A 22,317-nucleotide genomic window follows, 5' to 3' on the forward strand; every position below is an offset into this window, starting at 1 on the left:
AGGGAGTTTTTTCCCCCAGACTTTTTGGGACGGTAGACATGCCAGATACCCAAGATAACATGAAGAAGCACTACAAAAGTGGAATTTTCATAATATGGGCCCTTTAAATTGAGACAGTGTGTGACCCTTCAGGGTTTTCTACACGGCCTGCTGCTGAGAAGCAAACATGGAGGGTACAATGAAAGTGAAGGAAGGAGCACAGGAAACAGTGAGAGTGGGTTTGTTCACTGTGCAGCTGCAGGTCCAGAGGAGACGAGTGAAGAGTTCTGCAAAAACATCAATTCAACAAACTGAGACGCTGAGCGGATAATCCAGCTTTCTGCTGCCTTTAGAATGATTAATAATGTTAATAACTATGTTATTCTTTTCCTGATTTACTCGATTATACGTTACATACTTAGATATTTGAGAAAACTGTTGATTGACAGATTAGTAGCAAACTAGAATAACTGTCCGGTGGTCGTACGCCTCTGGCCACAGGTGCACTTCGGATTTCTGACATTCGTATCGTTTCATCTCTGAGTCCAAACGGTTGTTTGTACCAAAGCTGAAGAAATTCCCTCGAGGAAGTTTTTAGATATCGTGTTCACATGAAGGTGATGTTCCTCCAAACAACCCAATAACCTCATGACTGCACTTCCTCAGCTTGTCCAGCAGGGAACATGGACACAAAGAGGTTCTTCATGGTTCTACATTAAAAGGTTCAAATCATAGAATTCAGGGACATCTGGTGGTGAAGTGTGATGCTGCAGCTGAACAGCCCCCCCCCACCCCCACCTTCCAAACACTAGAGCGAACCTGTTTAAGCTTCAGTTGTCACAGAAACTCAGGAAGTTTAGTTTGATGTAAATATAAAGTATTTAAGTTTAAAGTATTTTAATAAAATGACCCATTCTAGGGTAAAGAAAACAATTTGTACAATTTAGAATTAAACACACAAGTGAAAACATCACTTGGATTATTTCATATTCAGTTTCTGCCAATATAATCTTACACACTTGACCTTACAAGGAAACATAATCATGTCTGAAGTCAGTAGGACCCAAATATGAATATTGGCCACAAAGAAAATATTATCTATTTATCGTTGGTTGGACTTGTAGACGCTGCCTTGTACAAACAAGTGACAACAAAGAGAATATTGAAGATATTTGTTCATCGTAGTCGTATATTCTGTAGTTAGAGAAAGATGGTTATTAAATAGGCCCAGATATTACATCATCTACACAGAGCTCTTGTCTAAAAGTGTCTATACTTTGCAGGATTGTGTTTGGACTCCAGAATAAAAGCCGAGCTCTGCTGGTTTCAGTGGCGAGGCGGACTTCAGCTCCACGAGTCATGCAGCATCCACACAAGTGCTGTCATCATTTGTCATTTTTAATATAAATCTTTTCACCCTCACACAAATTGCACATTTCTTTCTCCAAATGGACGCAGAGTCAGCAGTGGACAACTTGACATCTTCTGTGTTCACTGTGAACTGGCTAAAAGAAGGAGAAACAAAAAGAATAAAATAAAGAGACATCTAACTTGATCTTACCACCACTTTACTATGGCATGCATAGGTTTCAGACCTTACTCAGAAAGAGACAACACTTTGTCTAAGAGAGTTTCTAAACGATGGTGGGACTGCTTGCGACTCGGGGAAGAAAAGGAAAAAGTACAGAAAACGAGTTTCCCTGCGATCACAGACATCCAGCTGCTGAATCGACTTCCTAAAGAGTTTGGTTCTTTCTTTTGAAAGCGTGCTGGCCGCAGTGCAGTTGATGATACTGAAGGTTTTCTTTCTCCATCCAGGACTCGAGCACTAAAGAAGCCAGAGGAGGATCAGGTCAGAACCAGGGCTCAGCACCGAGGGATCGGGGGGGGGGGGGATATATTGAACATACTTCTGCTTCAACCAGGCGCGGCACGGTGGCTGAGCGTTTACTGCTGTTGTGTCACAGAGAGAAGGTTGTCGGTTTGAATCCAGTTTCAACTGGTGGGACATGGACCAAACTATAAAAAAAAAAAAGACTTTAAATAAATGTTTGTGAAAGATTGTTTCTGACATTTCAGGTCGTCCTTCATGTTTCTGAGAAGTTTGGCTTTAATTCCTTATTTCATGATGCAGCAGTGAGACCAACTGACTCGTGCTCTCAACACAGCACCGTCCATCACATTTAGTTTTTCACTCCTTCAAATTGTCAATTTCTCTTTGAACTCCGTCTGTGTGTTGTTTCTTTAATGTCCCTGTGCAGAACCCGGAATCAACCTCTGTACGTGAATGAAGCTGGAGACGTGAGGATCAACTCCACCATCGCTCCTGCACAGGCTCCGTGTCCTGGATATACTTTGTCTTCACTTCCAGACAGTAGGAGAAAGTGGAGACGCGTCTTTATTGGCGGTCTATGGTTGGAAGGGACTGAGGACAAACCAAAGACCTTTTTAATCAACGTTCAGTCTGTGACACAACAGGACCAGGACCTTCTCCTGTCAGGAGCTCATCATTCTAAACAGAGGAGGAGGAACAAAGGGACATTTTGGCTCCAGAGTTCTTTGTTGGTTAAAAATAAGCGTAGACACTGATAAGAAAATAAAAGATGAACAATGTTTGCATCTCGCCTGCTGTGCAGCTGGAGGCAACAAGGGGTCAGAGGGTCACAGGGTTCCTACACGAGGTTTCCATTTCCAATGTTCCAGACTTTGTCCAGAGTTGTTCGAGGAATCTTTCAGACACATTTAGCAAAGCTGTAGTAAGAGAGATCACGTCGCAGCAAGCACCACCACCACCACACCGGAAGTTAAAGATCTAAAACTCTTCTGAGAAATTCTACTTTCCAACGTTTGACAGAGCTGGAGAAGATCAAAGGTTTCACGTTCCCACCTGCAGAGGAACCCTGGAGCCCGGAGAAGGGGAAACATGAAAACCAGCAGCTGTGTGGCTCACTGGTGTCAGCACAAAGTTCCTTTCATTTGAGAACTAAATATCTCACTCTATTGATAGGACTCCATTTTGTTAGAGTCGTTTATAAACGTTAACATGTACACACGCTGGTCATCGTGGAAGCGGGAGCTTTATTGTAAGAGGTCGGGGGAGTTTGCTCTTGCTGGCGCTCAACAAATATACTGTGAATGCAAGTAACAATAATTAATATAATGATAATTATAATAATGATAATGACACTCATCATCGTCGTCTGCACGGTGCCTTGTAAACCTGGAAAACTTAAAAACAACACAAGAGCCAGGTAACTACACCTCCTCAGCCCCCCCCCCCCCAAAAAAAACAACAGAAGATTAAAAACAGGGAACATGAGTCGAGGCGGTTTCTCTCTGGCTTCTTCCAAGTCCCAGAGTCCATATGCGCCACATAAATGTCTGACCCGTGTCCTGAAGTCAGTGGGAGGTGGATGGGGTGAAGGGAGGGGGTGGGCTGTCTGTCACAGAGCCTGGGGGGGGGGGGGGCTATAGCTCCAGCTCTCATAAAGCCTCTGTGGAGCCTGTTTGCGAGTATGTGTGTGTGTGTGTGTGTGTGTGCGCGTGCGCTGACCTGGTGAGTCCGTCTTACTGGGACCACGCTAAAGGGCGGTCGGCCATGACGGTCACTCGCCTGATTTTCTGTATTTGTTCTTTTGTTTTTTCCATCTATGTTTTGACCGGGAGTCTCTCTGCCCTGTTTTGCTGCCCCCTGGTGGATGGGGGCGGGTTATCTGCACGAGTTTGGCTCATCGGATATTTTCAAGTCGGCTACTCTTGTCCCCATGTAGATGCAGGGCTGGAGGCGGGGCTTAGCAAGGCCAACCAAGGTGGAGGAGTAATTTCATATTAACGATGGAAAGAGATATAGTGTGTGTGTGTGTGTGTGGTTTGAATGTGGTGTGTGTGTTGGGGCCCTGAAGATCTGCCCAGAAGTTTCCACTGGTCCTCAGTGGCGACTGGTAAAAGCAGAACAAGAAGCCGGTGACGTAGTTGATGTTCATCTACTTGTTATCGTGCGGAGGAGCGTCTCCTCAGCTAATATATGACTACAGGTGGAGGGAGACCTTTCTGGACAGGTCCTCAGAGGGTGTGTGTGTGTGTGTGTGTGTTGTGTTGTGTGTGCGCTCGTATGCACTAGGCTAGTGCAAGTAATCGTCCACTGCGGCGAAGGCGCAGGAGCCACTGCCAGTCCGTGCCATGATGGTGAGGCACTGGGCTGCCTGACCCACGGCCTGGGCCAGAGGGGGCTGCTTGGGCAGGTTGTGAGTCTCTGGAGAGATGAGGAGGGAGAAGAGGAGGAAAAAGATCAGAGCGACAGACAACAGAGGTGAAGATGCATCAGAACGTTTCAACCTCCCAGAGCTTGTTGGGCATTTAACAAACATCAAATGTTCAACAGTGGAAACACTTTCCCCGACTTGTTGAGGCTACTTTGTGTTTGTGGCACCAGTTCACACACTGGTGCTACTCATCTACTGCTGTGTCATCAAACTTGAAAAGCTGCCCTACCTAATATTGCACTGTTGAGGGTGGAGCAGACCGGCTCTCTCTGAATGGCGTCCAGCTGGTAGCCGACTGGACTGTTCCACGGGTCGGAGTAGGCGAGGAGGCTGAACGCATCCTGCAGCAGGAGACAGAAGGAACAGAAGATACTGATCACACAACAGAGGACTGCTCCTGCTCCACCAGTGGCTCCCCACAGGTTGCGTTCACACTCATTAACCATTCAACCACTCTGCAACAGGAAGTATCCTCCAGCGTCTACACTGGTATTTTACTGCCATGTCATTTCCTGGAGAATCTTCATATACTTCATATAAATCTGTACAACCAAAGCAAAAAGGTTCTGTAAGTCAATAAACTGTGATAAATGATAAAAGTGAAATTGTGTTATAAATGATTAAACAAAATCTGACACAATCAACACATTTAGCTCAATTAACACAAACATTTGTCTGACATAGTTTGTAAATATAGAAACATGAACAAGTTATGTTTTAAGTGATTTGAACTATGTAAAGTGGATCTTTTCAAGATGTGAAACGTTTCTCTGCTCCTGTCATGAATGAAAGTTCAAACTCTTATAGTTGTTTTATATATTAAACATCATCTTCCAACAGAAATATGTCTCAGCCGAGACCAGTAACTTCCTGGTTCCTTGGCAGATGTGGCCATAATAAGGCAGGACATGTCTGACAGATGACACTGGATTATGGGATATGTAGGATGAAATGTTCATATTCATGTTTAACATTGCATCACTGAGTTGATCCATATATTTCTCATGCAAGTGCAGAAAATGCCCTTTAAACTGTATTTCTTCTAAACCGCAGATAAGTGTCTTGATAATAATTCCAATACAATACCAACATTGTGATCCTTCAACCTAAAAGCCTGTTGTAGTAATTTAAAAGATTTTTCTGTGAGTAATTTAAGTATTTAATCTTAAATATCAAATGCCTGATGAATATGATCAGAGGTTCATGAGCTTTCAAAGACAAACAACGTGTTTATGCAGTGTGGGTCAAAAGAGCAGAGGAATTTGTGTGTTACCTTGAGCATCTTCTTGTTAGTCGAGTTCTTGCCACACTCACGGCGGAGGTGTTCGCTCATGCTCTGCAGCTCCCTGCCGAAATGGATCATTCTCTCGATGGCTGCCTGGCTCCCACCGCACAGCTGCCGCTTGGACTGAGCAGATTCCACTTCTGCAGGGTTAGGGTTAGACAGACAGTGAGACACGCAAGAAGGAGGAGAAAATTGTCAATTTTACAGAGAACGAAGGAAAAGGTATTTTTCTGACAGAGGAGAGGAAGACAGAAAACCTTCAGTCACTCACCAGCTAAAAGCCAAATACATGTTAGAAACAAGCACAACTCCAAATCAATCAAGGTAGACATGTAGTGAAAGGGTGCCAGGGATGTGTTGCCTTTATGTTAATGCTACACACACACACACACACACAACCACACACTCACACTACCCACCCATGTCTGCGTCACAGTCGTCCGGCTCCGCGGTGTGTTTAGAGCTGCCGTTGAGGAATCCATTGGAGGAGGATTCTGTCACTCCGTTGGTGAAGTGGTCGACCTCCATGTCGATGTCATTGCTGTAGAAAATAAAGAGAGAATGTGTGAAGGCTCACAGGAAGGACTTCCTCCTCAGTGGACGCCCACCAACACCTGGGACCTGCACCCATTGGACGGTACCAGCTGTCAATCACGATAACTCCTACAATTAATGCTTCTACTCCGAGACCACACCTCCACACAGAAGCAAAACTTCAGCTTCATAAGCAGCCAAATGAAAGTGAGGCTCCTTACCTGGTGACGGGCGGTTGACTGTGGCTCCCGTTGAGGCTGACGTCAGCCGCTGGGGGGGTGGAGCCAGTGCTCGGAGGGCAGGGCTTGTGACTGTGAGGGGAGGAGCTGTGGCTCTTACTAGACGTCACGCCATTACAGCAGTTGCTGTCAAACCCTTAAAAACGGCAAGTCATGAGAGACGTGTTTAAAATCTAATATAAAGATGGTGTTTTCTTTTTGTTTACATTTGAGTTTCACTGTGATATTTGAGCTTTGTCCAAAACCTCCTGAATCAAACTATTTCTGCTCCATCTTTCTTTCACCAGGAGAAGATGAAAACTCCCTTTCCAGGGGTTGTTAGCTGTTAGCTCGCTAGCGACAGACGTACAGACGGTGTTTGTGCGTTTTGTTTGGAAACACACTAACATGAACTTTGAAGCTATCATCATGTGGACTGTACCTGTGAGGTGCGGCTGGGAGCTGCTGGCTTTGTGGCTCGGGCTGCTGAAGGGTCGCGGGGAGCCGGGGTAACTGTCCTGAGACTTCGGGCTGCGACCTCCCAGACACCTCACCTCACTGTCCGTCCCATTCACCATCTCGATGAACTGTCTCACCCTGGAGTCAGGGGGGGGGGGGGGACAGGAAGGACAGAGACTTTTAAACCATATGTATCTGTCTCAATAAAGCCAAAGTCTGCAGTCCCATGGCCACACTTTAAGGATCAGCTGCATTCAGGTGATCCAATAAGTTTTAAATCATTAAAAGAAACATTCAAACTCAGCCTTGGTCGTACTTGAGCATGAAGAGCAGGTCTGGGTTCCTCTCCAGGAGGTTGGGATAGAGCTGCTGGGTGGTCTCGATGGCTTCGCCCATTCTACCGGACAACACCAGCTTCTGGATTTCTGCAAAGCAACAGTGAAGACAGGTTAACATGACACATGACTGACACAGTGTTTCTTTACAAGGACACGGTTTGTATGCTTTGTTTTGTTACACTAATATTCCTGTGATTAAATTATGATGTTTAATTCAGTTTTTTAAGCTTACAGTTAGTGGTCGCCTTCCAAAAATATTACTGCAAAAACAGTCCAACAACACTGCAGGTTGAGCTTCAACAGTTTAACAGGTGTCTGGGAATTATTGCTGGAAAATACACATTTTAATTCAGCATTTTATGGAATTGGTAACACTTCGTAAGTTGTAGTGGCTCCTAGTGTCAGATTTAACATTCTGATAAAGTCCTGATTCCTAGCAGTAGCATCATTGAAGCCCTTTTCAGGCATGACCTCCAGAGCAGCAGCAGATTCTCAGGAGGTCTCAGGTGAGGAGTGGAGCAGCAAGCAGGAGGTGACACATTCATTCTGCTTCGGAGATCACATGTTCTGGTTTACAGCACATCTCACATTGTCGCTTCCGGACATTCAGGGGACTTTTAACTTTTGGAAACTCTGAAGAAAGACCGAAGGCTCTGACTCGGATATTTGCGTTCACACATCCAGCTCCTTGCGCAGAACCTCCCGGGGATTCTCTGGAGTTCAATGCAGGTCTTAAAGCAGCTCTAGAGAAATGCCAGCACAGATTGACTCACTCTGTCGATTTTTGATGGAGGCCAGCTCCTCGTGTACGGCCTGGTCGGTGGATTTGGCAAAGGCTTCAGCTGTGGCACAATAGCTGTGGTGCACCAGGTAGGAAGCCACCATCCTAACAGGGCAACATGTGGGAAAACACATCAAGTGATTAGACACAGGGGAAATGGTAGAGCGCAGACATATCCCATGAGTTCCAGTGATTTCATGTAAACCATCAAACCATAGCATCCGCTCTGCCTCCTGGTTAAAGACAGGCTTATAGTGTGTGCAGGTCTGTTTGACTTTTGAACGGCAGGTTAGAGGGGATGCACGGCTGCTGGTGTTTACAGGGATCTTTGAGATCAGAGGACTGATCATCTTAGCGTTTCTCTACAAAGACAACACAAGCCTCCCGTCCACCAATCTGACCCGAACTTAGACACATCCTGTTTTAAGTTCCAGGCCATGAGGTGACTTCACTTCAACCCCATTCCCCCATCAAAAGGAGATTAAATCCATTTCAGAATAAGTAATCATAGCAACAGAGAACTAATCCAATCAGGCCATAGCATGAAGTGAAACCCAGTCCCACAGTTTTCACTTCTGGATCCGGGCTCCTGCTCTCTAGTGGAGAAGCGATCCATATGGGCCCAGTTTGTACCGCAGGGCACCCCCAAGTCTGTTTTAATAAAACTATAACAATAATACGAAGACTAAATGAATTAAAATCAGTCATATAGTGATACAACTGCTTGTGTCGTCATATAAACCCTGTTATCTCATGGGGAATGTGTATTTTGTACGGGTTCAGTTTTCCGATCCTCTTACTTCTGGATCATGGACTGCCACTCGCCCTCGCGCTCCCCGATGGGGAAGCGGTCGATCTGGGCCTGGATCTTTGTCCTCCACTCTCGCATGTAGTCCTCGATGTCGAACACGAAGGGGTGTTGGCCGAAGTTTGCATCCACCACCTCCCCTGGAGTCTGAAGGCCCACGGTCGGGTACAAGTTCGGCTGCAGCACAGAGAGAATCATGAGATGTGACGATAGAAGGAAGTGGAGATCGGGAATGAAATGAAATTCTCAGAAGTTAATCTGTTGTCTAGATTGACCACATAAAAATTAACTTTACCTATCGAGCTTTGTTCATCAGAACCAATGACTCAGTGATTATATTGGCATGTGCTGTGATATCTGAAACACTTGAAACACTGGCCTGCTCCACTTTGGCATTCAACTTCCCAATCTAAGTTTTTGTGGAGCCCCCAGTCTCTACAACCTCCAATCAGCAGAGATGGAAACATGACACCAGGGTGAATGCACCAAATTCTTTTGGAAGCCTTTAGGCGGACGCTGCAGCTTGTCTGCACAATGCTAGGATGCACATTAAACTTCTGGAAGGTGAAGTGAAAAAGCCATGAACGTTTGTGAAGTGCAAAATGAAACACTGGCAAGATAGAGACGTGAGAGCTTCTCCGTTTCAGCACGTTTGATGACAAGGGGACAGGAAGTCAAACTCTTCCACTGGCTATGGGAAACGAGTCCATGGACTTTTAGCGTGATTACCTGCTTAAAATACAGATCACAAAAACCTGCATACACTCATGTTAGTGTGTTTCCACTTTTAGAACCCATGTGTCTAAAAGTTGCCTTTGTCACGGTCCAACAAGGTCAGCTGTGCCGAGGTGACGCACTGCACAACGCTGGAGGAACACGAGTGTCTGGCTCCCAGTCAAGCCCGAGCTCAATGGATTATTGTTGTGGTTAAGACTCTTATTTTCTTCTCCTTCGAAAACAGCCGGCCCTGCTCTCATTTGCTCCTCAGCAAGAAGGGAGGGGAATAACTTTAAAAACAAGGATCTCCCTCGGATTCCCATGAAGTCAATCCATTGATGCATCCCACTGAAGTTGATGTCCTTTTGGTCTGGGAGTTGTTTACATAATGAAGCACGAGAGCGAGACTCAGAATCTGACAATGAGCCACAACAACACAATGCAGCACAAGTGGTGTCCCGCGTAGACGCACAACTCTTTTAAGATGGTTCACTAAACTAGTGAGCAAATCATCTGGCAAGCTTTAAGATTCAGGTTCCTAACGAGATGAATCCAAATATCTTTCTTTAATAAATATCATAGATAAGATTTGGTACAGAATATATGTTACCAGCTTGGTAAACAGTGTCTATGAATGCAGCAGTGAGACTTGACCAAAACAATGAGCTGAAAGATGCTATGAAGCTCCATAGAGTTGTAATAATTCAGTGGGTTTGTCAAATCGAGGGGGCCAACTCTGATGATGGTTTGTCTTTCAGGGTATTACTATACAACCTGTGGATTATCTCACTGACTTAATTGATCTTTTTCCAAGTCAGTGTTTTAATACGAGCCTTGTAAATATGTTTTTACACTTTTAACTCCTGCCACCAATCAATTTATCATGGTGTAAATATTTTGACGGCAGTAGATATTCTGGAAACATTTATTTTCTATAATTAGCCCAAAGTCCTACAGCCCTGATTAATTATGGAAACTGACTTCACAACACAGAACATGTGGGTACTCACTGGTAGGTCTGTGAAGGCAATACCTGTAGAGGAAGAAAAAGAAAAGTCAGCTAGGCACATTGGACACATTATCCAGACCTGAATCCAAGAATCCAGATCCACTTCCTCCTTTGATTAAATCTTTCCATAAACACACAAATGTCCTTGTTTTTCTCTCACTCGGCATGACTGTGCAAAAACTGTTGCAACTGTTGCTCTAAACCTGATTAATGAAATAACTATTTTCTGAAATGTCCTGCATCTCGTTTGTTTTTGTTTTATAAAATCAGTTAGATAACGTTCAGACATAAGAAATAAGCACAATATGAACCAGGACTACGTGTAAACCTCCCGTTCATTTTGTTTGTGCGACCCACCGATGAACCTGTGACATGTTCAGGTGTGTAAAGTTTTATTTATTGTGTACCTTGTTGCTTAACACCTTTCCACAGGTTCATACACTATCATATCAGGTCAAAGAGGTCTCTTACCTAGGCTGTGGCCGTTCTTTGTGTAGAAGCACGTGTTATTGATGAGGTTAACGCAGCAGCCAATCACGTCGCCTGTTGTAAACGTGGGTCCGTAGGGTTGACCGGTGCCGGACGAGCAGAAGGAGTGTCCATCATCTCCGTGGTAGCCATACGAGTGCTTGTCCCAACCTGAGGGATGGGAATGCAAAAGTAAAGTATGAGGATTATGAAAAATACAAATTCTGAAGCCTTTGTGGCCATAACCAAATCTACACTTGTGCTTGTGAACGTGTGTGAGCGAGAATCTAGAGCTGTGTGAAAGAGAGAGACCTCGACTTCAGTGGAGCGTTTCCCTTCAAACCAGAGCAAACTCCACAGAACCATAGTTTGTGTTGCTTTGCTTTTTAAAACTTCACGACCAGAAACCACAACAGCATCTGAATATGAGCCATCAAACAGAAACCTGCAGGGGCTCCATGCTTCCTTCTTTAGGAACTGAACCAGCAAATGTTTATCTCTCACTGTGCTGCACAGCCACACTGAGATTTGGGAGATTTCCTTAGTTTGATCCTCATTCTTTTCTGTTGACTCCATCACCTACAGACTGTAGAACATTTGTTTCTCAACACCTGACTTGGACCAATTAAATATAATTCTTGGTGAGCATAAAACACAGAGAAACCCAATATTTTGCTTGTCAGTGTGTTGGGAGCCTTTGTCCGATCGTTGTTTCAAAGAGAGGAGAAGAAGAAGAACCAGCCTCTGTGCAGCCTGGAGGCCTCGGGGCTCTTCTGACGTTACAAACCAAGTGGCAGCATGTTTCTGCTGAGCTGCAGATTTAATCCTAATGTTGCCACATTCATCACTGGGAGAAAACACTCAACTATGCAGCCTGGCGTCAGTCCCTCACAATTAGTGGATTTTCATTAGCCATCAATCTGTGTGCAGTCTGCTCTGAGCCTCCTGTTATCTTTGGATGGAGAGCCTGGAGCTTCAGGGTGGGTCCAGTTCTCACACTGGTGAAGGGGAGTCAGGCTCCTGTTCGCCCTGATGACCCAGTAGAGCACTGGGCTGACGTAGTCCTGTGCCCTCTTAATGGCAAAGTGCTGGCAGAAACGGTTTCATGTTGGTTGCACTAGACTTCTGAAACTGTGGTTACACCTAAAATATCTTTGAGTTGTGGGAGTAGTGACATTTTATTATTCCTCTAATCAAAATGAAACCACATCAACAAGGAAAACCTTCGTCATCATTTTGGGTCCACACACAAACTGATCTGAATAATCATGTGACAATAGCTTGAAATAAGATGGTTTACTAGTTCAATGTTTAACTACAACTCTCTGCAGGTGTCCTTCAATATGCTACAATACATCCATGCTATAACCATGGAAGGATTATGAAAACGTTATACCTCGTTCCCAGATACAAATGACACCCACACAAAAGGCATAAGAATGCTGGTATTATAAAATAGCAGACGCAGACAGTGATGCAAACTTCTCAACACACCCACAGGCAGTAGCTACAAACACAGACATGACACCAATGCACACAAAGCGTTGTCTTACCAGGCAGTCTGTTCATGTTAACACCCTGAGCTGAGAGGCCGATGCCCATGTACCTGAGGGAGAGAGAGGTCAGAGTTCATATGAAAGACAGGAGGGTGAGGAGTCAGTGAGCAGCCACCGAGTGATCCTCGCTGATGATCATCATGAAGACCTCACCATCTCCCATATCTGACTGTACAGCTACACAATCAGTGCGTGAGGCTGTACTACTCAGTTAATGCAAAGAAGAACAAGTGGCATAGATGGAAAAGATGCAAAACATAATCGTGAACCTGCTAATAACAATTTGCATGTAATATTATTTTCTGGTAACATGACTTGTGGCTGTTGAACTTTCAGACGAGGCCCTTTCGATGAGGGAATACAACTTGACTCCTATCGCTTTGAAGATTCAAATTATTCTTTAATTTAATAGTGATTTGAAGTCGCAGCAAAGAATCCAAAGTACTGATAGCGTCACAACACATTGAATAGTTTAGTATGAACAGTTATAGCTGAGTAGCTAATATGTGATCTGCTACAAAAACAATCTGATCAGTGCCTCAAAGTCATGATTGAAAAGACAGCTCCTGAAAGGGAAGTCGAAGCATCTGAATCGCCCCCTGGTGGCCGGCTGCAGTCTAAGTCTCCATCCCTCCTCCATGTTAGTGAAATTGTACATGGACCAAAACTTAAAAGTATATTTAAGCCTCGGTTTTGTACAACAGGAGGAAGCTGAGATATGTCGTCTTTATTCATCTTTATTTACAGCATATGGTCCAACTTTATAATGACTACAATAAATGGCTTTAGATTTAATTTAGTCAAAATCCTGATGTAAAGTGTAAATGTTCATTTTAAGAAGGGATGAGCCAAATGCTTTAGAATGATGGACATAAAAAAATACATAGGAATGTTTGTTTATATTATTATAAGAAGCATAAAAGCTAGTGTGTTCATTATAAAACTGTGGTCAGACAAACAAGTTAGTGGCTCATCAAATAACATTGGAGATCATCCCAATTCCATTTCAGTCAATTTAACAGTTGATGAGATATTTTACTTTGGACCAAAGTGTTGGAGAAACTGTCCGAATGAAAATGTAAATGATTTTTGTTTTGATCCTTACCCATCTCGGCCTTTACTGATGATCTTCACCTCGAAGTAGTAGACCCCGCAGGCGGCTGGGATGGGATGAGTGGCGCGGACAGACGCTGCATCTTTAGGAGTTTTTCCATGACCTGAAGTTGAGTGTAAAACATAAAAAGTTGTGAGCAGTGGGGTGTGGTTAATGCAAATGCAGACTGGATCTTTATCTTACTATGTAGGGATGGAAATGCTGACAGTGAAGACAGGCTAACACTCCTCAGCAGCCAAAGAGGCCGATGACACCAGGTCAGATTGGATTGTCTGAGAGATGAAGATCAGGGGGCGTGTTGAGTGTTTTTTTCGACTTTCTTTAACATTGCGAGAAAGGACACCTTTCAAAATTTGTAATAATGAATATTCAGAATGACTCATGGATTTAGACAAAAGGAATCAACTGATATCTATGGGTGTGTGAAATCTGGTGCAGCTTGATTTATTTCAACAGAGCTGTTGGGACTTAGCAGGTTTACACTCTAGTTTTTCTTTTTGATTACAAAAAAAAAAAAACTTTATTTAAATCTCAGCTGTGAGGCTGGTTTAACAAAATTGTACCACAAAATGTTTCCTAAAATTGTTTTAATTTATTTCATGTGCTCTTTCTCACGAGGCATCTGATTCCCAGGAGCAGGTTTGAATAATGATCAGGATGTGAGATGAGATTAAAACGTTTTACCTCCATTTTACATCGGTTGACAAAATGGTTGATAGATGAATACATTAAACTGCAGAAGATACAGATAATAAAGTATCAGTCATGGGGCCTGTATTTAAAATACTCAAATAAATAAGAGGTAAGTGAAAATTAAGAACCAAATTTGCATGTGTCAAGCCATTGATTAGTCAACTAGTTGTCTATAGCGCAAGTTAAGATGCACATCCTTGTATAGATAGAGAAATCGGACGATTCCCAATTATCTGCAGGAATAAGATAAGGAACATTTCTGCTTTGCTTTATCTGACGTCGCCATAAAACTTATTTTACCCCCACTCTGAGATGAATGTAAATTACAACAAATATTTGCAGGAAGCTGTGTTGTTTTTAAAGCAGATATCTTGAATGCTGCATTGGGGCAGTTGTTGAGGCTCTAATGACATTTTCATGATAGTTTTCTCCATTAATCAGTGGGATCTATTTTTTTGTAGTTTGTCCGTCCTCTCGTTGAGGATTAAGAACAGAGGATTTCGCACCTTGTTAAACCCTGTGAGGCAAATTGTGATTTGTGTACATGTGCTATAATTGTAAAATTTGACTGATTTCATTACAATTTCCAAAGCACAACATAATATATTCCAAAGTCTTCTTGTCCAGCCACTACTTCTAAACCCAAGGTTTTTCAGGGCAACTACATGCAGTCTTAATTAATTAACTAGCAGAAATCTGCATGTAAGCTCCTGGAATTTGCCATGTTGGGTTGAAAACAGATTCAAACCACTGATCAAATCTCTAAAATAGAAGCTAGACAATGAAATAATCATTAAAGCTCTCGTACTCTGCTCCAGCAAAGCAGTACATTACTCATAACTGTGGATTAGGGGGGATTGAGCAAAGATGACAGAGTTCAGCTCATTTAAAATCAATATGCCAGGACGTTTGACATAGTGAAGCATATTTCATTACTTGTATTTTCTGCTCAACACTGCAGTACAAGCACATCCTTCCTCAAGCTCCTGGTTGGATATTTGTTCTCAGCCTCTGCACACCTGCTCTCAGACACCCAGGTGAATGTGTTGTACAAATACACACAAGCAACAAAGAGGTGTAATGTGTGTAGCGAGCCGGAGCAGAGGAACACACCCAGGAAGCAGAGGTTTATTTGACATTAGCCTTTTTCACAGGCCTGCACCAAAACCCGCTGGAGAGCTTTGCTAAGCAGCTAGTCAGCCCAGCACGTCCCAGTAGAACAGACACTAAAGCCCGGAGCTCCACCAGTAACCAGCCTGTCATCCACAACCACTACCCCCACAGCCGGTCCACTGGTCTGGGTGCCTCGGTCTCATCCTGATATGAGACACTGGGCTTTCCTGTCACTTAACACCACCCAGTGAAGCTACATTAGCCAGTAGAGGCTAGCTGCTCACAGGATTATATTGTGTTGACTCATGTCAGCTCGCACTCGCTTTGACGAGGACGCCACCGTCACGGGTGTTTTTGTTATGCAGGGGGAAGCTAACGAGCTCGCGGGACCGGATGCACCTCGCCAGCTGGTCGGGCTGGCAAGATGTCCTCTGCCGTGTTGTTGATCGAGCCGCTAGCCTAGCCCACTTTGTTTTTAGCCACAACGGCCAGCTGCCTCTGATCCGCTAGCGGCCAGGCTAAGCTAACGTTAGCAGCAGCAGCCTCGGGTCGGACAAAGTGCCGCGGGGAGAGCGGGTCTCCGGGACGAACCTTTGTAGTGGACCCGCAGGTTGTTCTGGGAGAGACCGATGTAGCTGAACTTGTCCTTCGGGCTCCAGGAGCGAGGCAGCGGGGTCTCGGTCTCGTTGACGGCGGGGTAGAGCCGTCGGAGTCGCTGGTTGAGCTCCTTTTCCTGCTCGTTCAGAGCCGCGTCTCCGTGGACGACAACCGACATGAGGAAGCCACAGCCCGACGACTGCCCAGACATGGCGACGACACGAGTGTCAGTAGAAAGGAGCCACTCGTGTCAGTCACTGTCAAGTTTGTTAAGGAGGAGGAGGATGGGGGGGGTAGCTAAGCTAGCTAGCAGGCTAAGCTAGCTGGCTTCGATCGTCGTAGAGAGGCAGCCAGAGCTAGTTAGCCGAGTAGCTAACCTGGCTAACCCGATGTGCTTGGCCAGCACGGGCAGAGCGATCGCTGACACGGCTCGGGCGGACGCTAGCTGGCACCGGGTGGAGACGGTCTGCGGCCCCGGAGCCGAGGAGGAGGTGCGACAGGAGGAGGTGCGAGGAGGAGACGCGTGTCGCCGCGATGCGCAGGGAGAGAAGTGACGTTAGGACGCAGCTGCTCCGCTAGCCTCGCTCTTTTGTTTGTTGTCTGAGCTCGATCCGCGAATCTCATTGGCTGACAGCGACTCCACTCACTTCCTGTGGGACTGTGAAGTAAATACACAGAGTGAGCAGAGGACTCATCTTCATCAGTATCTTCATCTTCATCAGTATCATCATCTTCATTATCATCATCTTCATCAGTATCATCATCATCTTCATCAGTATCATCACCTTCGTTATCAGCGTCATCAACATCTTCATCATCAACATCTTCATCAGTATCATCATCAACATCTTCATCAGTATCATCATCTTGGTTATCAGCGTCATCATCATCAGTATCATCATCTTCATCAGTATCATCATCTTCATGATCTTCATCAGTATCATCTTCTTTATCATTATTATATTCATCATCATCATCTTCATCGGTATCATCATCTTTTCATCATCTTCATCTTCATTATCTTCATCTTCTTCATCGTCAACATCTTCATCATCTTCTTCATCGTTATTATATTCATCTCCATCATCTTCATCAGTATCTTCATCTTCTTCATTGTCACTATCATCATCTTCATCAGTATCATCATCTTCATGATCTTCATCAGTATCATCATCTTCTTCATCTTCATATATATTGTTGTTCAATATTGTTGTTGATTTTATATTGTTGTTTTTAAATTGTTGTTTGTATATTGTTGTTTGTACAGTGCACCAACCACACCAAGGCAATTTCCTGTATGTGCAAATATACATGGCAATAAAAATAATTCTGATTCTGATTCTGATCTTCATCTTCTTCATCCTCATCATTATTCATCAGACAAAGGTTTTCTGGACTGCCGGGGGCGCTCCTGAAGACCTTCAGTCACTCTGTGGTCAGCCATCTTGTTTGGCGTGGTCCCCCTGACCATCCTGGGACACCTCCTTACTCACACATTCAATTCTGAACTTCTGTGAAAGTTTTGGACTCACTGTGGAAACATGAAGACTTGAACATCGGTGTGATAAGAACAACCTAAAATGGCAGAAACCCCCCCACTAACATGGAGAAGGTGGGTTTATGACCCATGCTGCTGCCGGTTGTCTTTCATAACACACAGTGTAAACACGTGCTATGACAAAAACACAAAGACGCCTTCAAAGTGTCACCTTCTGTTGTTGTTGCTTCCAGCAGCTCCGATCAGACACGTTTCAGTTAGACCTCTGAACGTCCCTCACACCGACGTGTGGGAGCTGCTTCACTGAAAAGGAATCTGAAGGGCTGTTGGGAAGCACTTGCTCAGACTCAGATGAAGAGTCCCCTGGAAAACAGAGACGGTCCAAGGCCTGGACTGTTTATCATCAGCAGGACGTGTGTTGTAGAAGAGGACAAACTGTGCCGGGAACAGATCTCAGACCAGTCGCTGTAGCAGCACTGAAAACAATTACTTAATGTCCTTTCAATCAAGGATCCAAACCCCAAGGGTAGACAGAGCAGTCAATGAAGTACTGGAGGTTCTTGTACTACTTTACTCAAGTATTTACATTTCAACTCTGCTAAATCATTTACTCTTTAATTCTCAATTTCTTAGTTTCATTTCTCAGATTTTAAATTAAAGGTAAGAGTTGGGTGAAAGGATCTCTTGGGGGTGTGTTTAAGTGTGTTTAACCAAAATGTGTGAATCATTGTTTTCTTGACCCTAGAATCGGCCCTTTATACTTAAATACTTTATATTAACATACTTTATATAGACATCAGGAGCGGGGCCGCTCTATGGAGGCAGCCATGTTTTTTACAGTAGCCCAGACTGGACAAACTAAACCTTTTGAGTTTTTATGACAACTGAAGCTTCCACAGGTTTTCTCACATGTTTGGAAGGGGGGGGTTGAGGTGAGGGGTCGTCAGCTGCAACATGACACTTGACCACTAGATGTCACTAGCTCCTACACACTGAACCTTTAAAAAAGCACGATTATATTATTTTTGCTTACACATCCAATCAAATCATGAATTAATGCTTCCAGAAACCACAGCTGATTTTGGATCTGGTCTCATTTGACTTTCCAATTCCTCGTCCAGACACTCCTGCAGCTTCTCTATCACCCTCTGACTCAACAGCCTGAGCTGATTTGAATGAAGACACTGATATAAACTCTTTGAGTGAAGGTGGGAGGCCAGAGGAGAGCCATCACAGCGCCCCCTGGTGGTTTCAGGCTCATCAGGAAGCTCTCTCATTAATCACACGATTCACTTACATCTATGAACATTACGGACCAGTTGACTAACACCTAAGCAAGGAACACTCACTTAGAACAAAGTACACTTATATTTTTATTTACCCAGTTTAATTCAGGATCATACAAATGTACATATACATATTTATATTTATAATTCTTTCAACTGATTCTGTCTTTTTGGTGCATTTTTTGCAGGATCATCCTGCTGCTGAATTCAAGAACTCTCAGGACTCTGCAATAGTTGAGTTCACATTTGACGCATTTATGGCCGTGACACAATCTGAAAAGGACGAGAACCACCGTTAGATAACAAATTAGATCCCCTGGAGTCGGAGGCAGTTATTACCAACAAAATCTGCCAGTTTCTCACTGCAGCATAATTGTGCATACTATTTAGCAGGTGCTTCCAGAATCTGCTAAATCTGTGAGCTCCACTGGGTAATAAGTCTGTCAAGTTAAAGAAATGCACAAATTAACATATATAATAATGAAAAGCCCACAACTGTGAGCTTCCTCTGTGATGTACATGATTGTGTTGCTTTCTTCTCCCATAAAAAAGGATGATTTTCCAGCCAATGAAGTCAACGCTCACATGGCCAGTTACACAGTAACATCCCATTAGTGAATTCCTGACGTCTATTGTGAAGCATATTCAAAGCAAACCATGGCCCATTCATCTGCTCCCATTATGGTGGCATGCAGTCCCAGAACTCATGGCAGATACACTGGCAGAATCCATAGACCATGATCATGACGAGGCTGGCCGGCACCAGGCTCACCAGCAGCACGCCGAGCGATGTCCTCTGCATGATGAGCAGGTACACCCCCATGGGCAGCGAGCTGAAGTACAGCAGCCCCAGCACCCACACCAGTGCCCGGGCAGATGTCTGGCACAGGAGGGCTGCACAGTTCCACACCGTCCACCTCTGCGTGATGGACGCCATGGAGTCCAGGCTGGACGAGCGGTAGCCCCGGCTTGATGTGTGTGATCCATGTGGCTGCTGGTGGAGATCCTGGTTTGAGGCAGGGGCTGGCGGAGGTTCCAGTATGGTGATGACGACAAAGTTAGGGGAGCTCCGGATGGAGGAGTAAGTAGTGGCGGAGGAGGCGGAGGAGGAAGGGGAAGGGGTCATCACTGGTGCGTTGTTGCCCATCAGCGAGTTCAAGCGCCTTGGGCTGAGGAGCAGCTCCGTGGTCGAGTCCTGGTGGAAGTGGAGGTTCCTCTTATTCCTGCTGCGGAGAGACAGTGCTGACACCAGGTTGCAGTCATCTGGCAAACTGCTCACGGCCTCCCCGGGAAGTCTGGTGATGTAGCGGCAGAACGGGCACACCACCACGTTGGGGGGCGACTCACCCAGATCCAGGATCTTAGCGAGGCACTTGGCACACAGGCGGTGGCAGCACTCGAGCACCTTGGGCCTGCGACTCCTGAGATTGTACGCCCAATAGCAGATCTTACACTCCAGCTCCTCCGGGCTCAGTAGGTCCATGTGGCCACAGCCACCACCACCACCACCACCATCCTCGGTGCTTTGCAGCTCAATCATCATCCTGCCACCAACCTTCTCCTGCCTCGAGATCAGCAAAGAGGTCCGACCAAGAGCTCACAGGCAAGAGCACCAATGGACATGGAGAGTTTCCCATAGATGGAGACAGTGATGAGGATCCACTCCACTGAGGCTGTGGGGTTCATTGTGGCTGTCCAACAGGCTCCTGTAGGGTGTGTGTGTCTGTGAGAGAGAGAGAGAGTGAGAGCGAGAGAGAGAGAGAGAGAGAGAGAGAGATTGATTTGTGAGTGAATGTGGCCAGCACCTCACAAGCGGGCCCGGGCCTCTGGGGTTCGCCTGCCTCCGAGCCGTTGGGGTAACTGGGCTTCGTTTGGGGCAAAACGCCTTTCATGGGCCGCACGAGAAAAAAGAGAGAAAGTGAGAGTGACGGAAAGAAAGACTCAGAGAGACAGGAGGGGGAGGGGGGGGGGGGGGTGAGAAAGGGAGAGAGATAACTGTTAACACAGCATTAGAAGAGAACAAACAGAGGCGAAGGGACAACAAAGCAGAGCCTGTGCAAACCAGAGCTGGAATTTTCTAGCTTAATCTTTTGTTGCTCGGTGAAATTCGGTCCAATTAGTGGCTCACACACACACACACACACACACACACACACACACACACACACACACACATACACATACACACACACTCACGCACACACACTCACTCACTCACTCACTCACTCACACACACAAAATATACAGTAAATACAAGAGTCAATAGTTTTACGATGATAATACATATATTAAACAATAATATGTACGATATCAAACATACTGATGAGCCACTAGAGAAACACATTAAAGTCTTTATTCACACTAAGTTTTGTAAACGGCCATTTTTTCTCAAGTGTTCATGTTTCTGATCATTTTGGTTTTAATCAGTTATTTGATCATTCAAAAAATGGATTGAAAAGTCATGATTGACAGCTGTGACTGACTCGTGATTGGTAAAGCATGTGTATGGGCGGGACCTCGATTGCAACTGCACAGACTCTGGCTCCAAAGGCACAAGATGGCAGCGTTCACATCGGAGATGTTTGACCTCCAGGTCTGGATGGTGGGAGGAAGTGGAGACGACTCGTCCACCTTCAGTTACAATCTGTGGTTTGAGTGCATTGTAAAACAGATTGAGTTTTCATAAATGGGTGTACTGATAAATATCTTCATTGATTAATGACGTTGTGTTGCATTTGTCAGTTCTGTTTAGAGCTGCAGCAGGTGACGTTTGACCTTTAGGGGTCAGAGGCCTTGACCTGATCTACTCATAAAGCAGCTGCTGCAAACACAATCACCAGGAAAACAGGAAAACAACATTCTCCTCATGTTTGTGTCTATTTGACAAACAGGAGTCTCACTTTAAACAGCCAGTCATTCTATGTGATTTTTAGAACATATCAGTCTAATGTAAGTATGAACCATGAAGTCATAACAGCAGAACACAAACAAATTACGTCACTTGAAATGTACAATACACACACAGACACACAAACACACACACACTGACATCACTGAACCACAAAAAAAAGTCTGGAGCTGCATCAAGTCAGAAAATATGGACTGAATGAAACAGGAAGCCTAGAGACTTTTCACAGTAAAGGCATAAAAGGAAAAGATTATTATAATCGGTAAAATGTTATTAAATAAGAATTCCCAGATGCCCTCAGTCACACACACACACACACACACACACACACACACACACACAAGGAATTAGCTGTGGTGTAATTGTGCAAGCATGAATATAAAAAATATAGAAATAAGAAAGAAAATCAAATATCACAAATACTATAACCACCAAGGGGGATTGTGCAATACGTTGTGATTGAACACTAGTGACAGGATTGTGCAAAGTACAGTAAGTCTGTCATTTGCCACTGGAAGAAAGTGTCAATGCCATTATCATAATGACATCATTGCAATTATTGTGTCTCCTGCACACGATACACGTCCGTCCCCAAATCCAGATTAAAAACTAGAGGTGACCAGTTCTTTCCTGTGATGGCTCCCCCCCCACCCCCCCCCACCCCCACCCTCTGGATCCATTACCCTTTGTTGTG

At 44.7% G+C, this 22,317-nt stretch overlaps 2 protein-coding genes across 3 annotated transcripts; both read right to left on the bottom strand.

Moving 5' to 3' along the window:
* Window positions 1-1,359: 1,359 nt before the first annotated feature.
* Window positions 1,360-16,476, bottom strand: ranbp9 (RAN binding protein 9). Of its 2 annotated transcripts, XR_008341644.1 has the most exons (15): window positions 15,926-16,476; window positions 13,520-13,631; window positions 12,412-12,464; window positions 10,862-11,029; window positions 10,392-10,414; window positions 8,657-8,841; window positions 7,849-7,961; window positions 7,054-7,162; window positions 6,721-6,875; window positions 6,282-6,435; window positions 5,946-6,067; window positions 5,515-5,666; window positions 4,471-4,582; window positions 1,890-4,231; window positions 1,360-1,807 (listed from the first exon to the last, which is right to left on the bottom strand). XR_008341644.1 is itself a non-coding variant. In XM_053438257.1 (14 exons), exons 1-14 carry the CDS (start codon window positions 16,140-16,142, stop codon window positions 4,101-4,103), a joined length of 1,806 nt encoding a protein of 601 aa, XP_053294232.1. In that variant the 5' UTR covers window positions 16,143-16,476; the 3' UTR covers window positions 1,360-4,100. The 2 variants fall into 2 exon arrangements, 1 of the variants encoding a protein (XP_053294232.1); XM_053438257.1 differs by having other exon boundaries at window positions 1,360-4,231.
* A 2,918-nt stretch (window positions 16,477-19,394) lies between these two features.
* On the bottom strand, window positions 19,395-20,258 carry rnf182 (ring finger protein 182). The gene has a single exon (XM_053438263.1). The coding sequence runs from the start codon at window positions 20,256-20,258 to the stop codon at window positions 19,395-19,397; it is 864 nt and encodes a 287-aa protein (XP_053294238.1).
* Between the last annotated feature and the right edge of the window lie 2,059 nt (window positions 20,259-22,317).

This window comes from Pleuronectes platessa, chromosome 13 (genome assembly GCF_947347685.1).
Source record: "Pleuronectes platessa chromosome 13, fPlePla1.1, whole genome shotgun sequence".
Lineage (NCBI taxonomy): Eukaryota > Metazoa > Chordata > Actinopteri > Pleuronectiformes > Pleuronectidae > Pleuronectes > Pleuronectes platessa.